The 3759-nt window shown below is 37.2% G+C and overlaps 1 protein-coding gene across 1 annotated transcript; it reads left to right on the top strand.

The window, feature by feature from the left end:
• Positions 1 to 619: 619 nt before the first annotated feature.
• Positions 620 to 2549, top strand: LOC147614162 (uncharacterized). Its single transcript, XM_086780413.1, has 5 exons — positions 620 to 1060; positions 1163 to 1291; positions 1841 to 1953; positions 2037 to 2120; positions 2213 to 2549. The coding sequence occupies exons 1-4, from the start codon at positions 676 to 678 to the stop codon at positions 2112 to 2114; spliced, it is 705 nt and encodes a 234-aa protein (XP_086636539.1). The 5' UTR covers positions 620 to 675; the 3' UTR covers positions 2115 to 2120; positions 2213 to 2549.
• The last annotated feature ends 1210 nt before the right edge of the window (positions 2550 to 3759 follow it).

Genomic DNA, 3759 nt, shown 5'->3' with positions numbered 1-3759 from the left:
TTATTTTTTTTTTACATTTTAAGGTGGAAAAAACACCACCCAACCAATATGTATGATGAAAAAAAAATTCTCTCCAAAAAGCTTGTAATTCAAGGGTCACGTCAGAAGCTTGTCAGGAGAGCCAGTACATCCATAACTAACTGTCAGGTCCCCACAACCCCATAAACATAACTAACTGTCAGGCATTAGGGAAAAAGGGAGCTCATTTTGGGGCCTTTTACGGTTTGGAAAAATAAGCTCTCAACCAATGAACAGAGGGCCAACGTAACGTTGGAAATTCACAAAAATAAAAGAAAATAGATAAAAGAAACAATATTTTATGTAGGTACAAGCGTGCTACATTAATGTGGAGATTGGTTTTTTATTCTCACAAGATCTTTGGACATGAAGATAGAATCTAGTCTGACATTTTCTCTGACAAGGGCCTTCCCGCTTCCACCTCCCTTTGAACTTTGAATTGTTGTGCTGCCTTTCCTTCGAAAGGTCTACCATTCTACACCACTACCTCATTGTGCAGTAACCTCTTCTTTTCCAAAACTGCTCCCTTGATCTAGTTTGGCTTAGAGTAAGATGTTTCTTGTCAACTATCTGTCTGCCTACTTTCTCTTTCTTGAAACTTCACTTTGTTATCTTGTTTACATTACTTTGCTGTGGTTACAGATTCACAAGGTATCCATGGTGAATAAAAACTATGGTCGTTCTTGTGGAAGACGTTCTGTGGATGATAATGCTATGAAGGCAGAATTATACCACACATCCTTACCCCGTCGACCTGCTTCTTCTATTTCTTCGGTAGAGAATTCAAGTACAGTCAAAATGGAAGGAACTTGGGAAAGGTTTACTGTTTCGAAAGGAGCATGGGTGCTCATGCAACCTAGTAAAAGAAAGAGACCCCAGACAAAAAATATTTTCTTGGCATCATGGAAGGGAAGAGTACGAGATTTTAAAATCACCAGAGGAAAGATATCGGTGAAAGAAGTTTTGATTCAGCATGTGTACATGCATAAAGAACTTGTCTTGCGAGACTATCCAAATGATCTTCCGCAACACAGGCCTAATTGTATATTTTTCTATTGTGGTTGGTTCTTTATGAGGTGCATGGATTTTTAAGACAAAGCTTTCTTTCTTTGCTTATTGATATTCTTGTGATATTTTATTTCAGATTTATACCCTTCATCGTATGAGACATGGCAAAACATCGATTGTATTCTGGGATTTATAGATGTTTTGCATGGATCGATAGGAGAACAACAATACGAAGGTCGATGTGCAACAGAGCTAGCTCAATCCGGTATATTTTTTACTGATCATTTTTATCAGTTGCTGGACAATGCAAACACACATGGTGTGTTAAGAAAACAAGACCTTCCAGCATGGAATTCAGTGGATTGGCCTCTCCCACATTTTAGTGTTACAGAGGCATACAGAGCCAAGCTTTTCAAAGAAGTATAGAAAGCTCTTAGGCCCAATATTGCCACAAGGATAATAAAAATTTCTTTGTGCATGCCTCTCACAGTTTTTGTAGACTTGTTTAATACCTTTCCAGTGAAGGTTTCAAAAACAATGTTCACAGTTAAAGCAACAAGTCTGGCATGCATGCCACAATTTTTGGATAAAGGTTGGGATAAGAAGACATGTAGTTCAGTGTTTTGTGAGGTTGTCCAACCTTCTATGCAACTGAAGTACATGGTTGCATCACAAAATTTCATTTTTTCTTTTTATTATAAGCGCAGTCGAATGCTAGGTACAAAACTAGTCCCTATGGATCAAGATGAAGATTCTTTTGGTGCAGAAAATAAACTTCTTGATATTGATGTTGTTGAGAATGGTGATGTGCTAGTCAATATCACATTAAGACAATGCTGCTCCCTAGCTCAATTGCGCAATGACATTCTATTTGAGACAGAAGGTTCTATTTCAAAGGACTTTTTATTTATCTACAACAATAAGAAGGTATACCATGTGACTTATCCTAGTCTCATTAAGCTCTGCTATTAGTTTACTTTACCCTATTGTTTCATATTGCTTTTTTGCAGGTGCTCAAAAGAAGAGAGAGATCAATAAAATGCAAAGACATTGAAAATTTTAAAATTGAGATAACACAGACTCCATAAACAAAGGTATTATATTCAGAAATGTAAAATTCTGTACAGAAGTGTTTAATTACATATGTAGAACATATTCTTGACAACAATTTTCTTTTTATCTACAGGTTGATCTAGAGGCTGCTCTACATGGTCCAACCTCACCGTATCATCTTTATTTGGAGAATCTACTTTCTGTTGCTCCATCTTGTCGTGTACAGTCTCTTGGTGCTGCTCCATTGTCTCCTCTACTACCCTTGGAGCATCTGTTTGCTGTTGCTCCATCATTTCCTCAATAACATCAGCAGCAACAGGTCCTTGTTCTTGTGGCTTCTCCTCATCAGCACTAGGTCCTTGTTCTTGTGGCACCACATCTGCATCATCTGTGTCATCAAGGTGTATGACACCTTCTCGGACTTTAGAGCTCTCACCTAACTCGACAGTAGCTGGTACAATAGGTTTGGGGAAGGCATGCTTCAAAAACTTCCAAATTATATCAGCTCTGAAACTATACACGTAGCTCGAGTTGAAGCTATCTTCTCTCATCTGCAATGAGATATGATGATTTAGAACACTTTGTACCAATATCAAATTTTTTGAAGCTAAATGAAAATTATTTTTTCTTACAAGCTCTGGCTGTCCTATCTCAAAATAGCTTGAAAGTATATATTTGGCACTAATCAGCACTCTCCAGCCACAGCTACTTGAATCATCTTGTTGTGGTGTCTGGATAGTTGGAAAGATATGTTAGAAACTGTTAATGTCTGAACAAAATAAAATTATTCAATAAGTTCAAAGGCATAGCATGAAATAGACATCAGTAGAGGGAGCAACTTTCTACCTCTAAATCTATTGGCTCTATTGAATCCAAAAGATTGACATTAGGAGGACACTGATCCAATGCATCTAGAAGTCTTCTAATACAACTGCAATACATATAATTCAGTTAGTTTGCATTAAATCCAAATAATGAAGTTTAAAGTTAAAAATAGCACACAAACCACTTACAATTTAACCTCTCTGTGTGTGTTTCTAAGAGAGTTGAATAAAAAGCATTGCTTCTGCTGGATGTCAATAGAAGCAAAGCTCCAGTGGTCACTGCATAAGGAAAAAAGCATTAAGAAATCAAAGGCTACAAGAGTACTCAATCTTGAAGGAAAATCCCAAAAGAAGCAGCCACACACATACTTGTTATGGTATGGAAGTAGCAAAATATCAACATGATCAAAATCACAGTGTCTGAACCAATTGGAAATATCCATGGGAGTTTCCTTTGGATCTCTTAACTTGAAGGAAATTGCAGGATCAATAATATAAACTGTATGCTGTACAGCATGGTTCAGCCAGCTTCTCATCATGCTACATTGGACAAAACAATAATTAAGGTAAGGTGTAAGGGAGGAGGTACAATAAGGATTGTTTTGCAAACAAATGTAAAATAAAAGACACTTACTAGAGCATTGCAAGAATGATAGTATCTGAGCAATACTCATTCTTATGAGCCAATGCTGCCAAGCATGCTCTTGTCAAGTCAAAATTATTCTCTGAAAAATCATCTTCAATATGGACAACTATGTTAGGGCCCAGCTCCTGCAACCTTCTCTGTATCTGTAGCTCCATCTGTACAGTCTCCACATTTATAGCAGACTTGGATTCCTCTATTTGCTGCTTCAGT

Source organism: Cibotium barometz, chromosome 42, assembly GCF_041138505.1.
Source record: "Cibotium barometz isolate CiBa-2024 chromosome 42, ASM4113850v1, whole genome shotgun sequence".
Classification (NCBI taxonomy): domain Eukaryota; kingdom Viridiplantae; phylum Streptophyta; class Polypodiopsida; order Cyatheales; family Cibotiaceae; genus Cibotium; species Cibotium barometz.
This window is presented reverse-complemented; position numbering and strand designations above follow the sequence as displayed.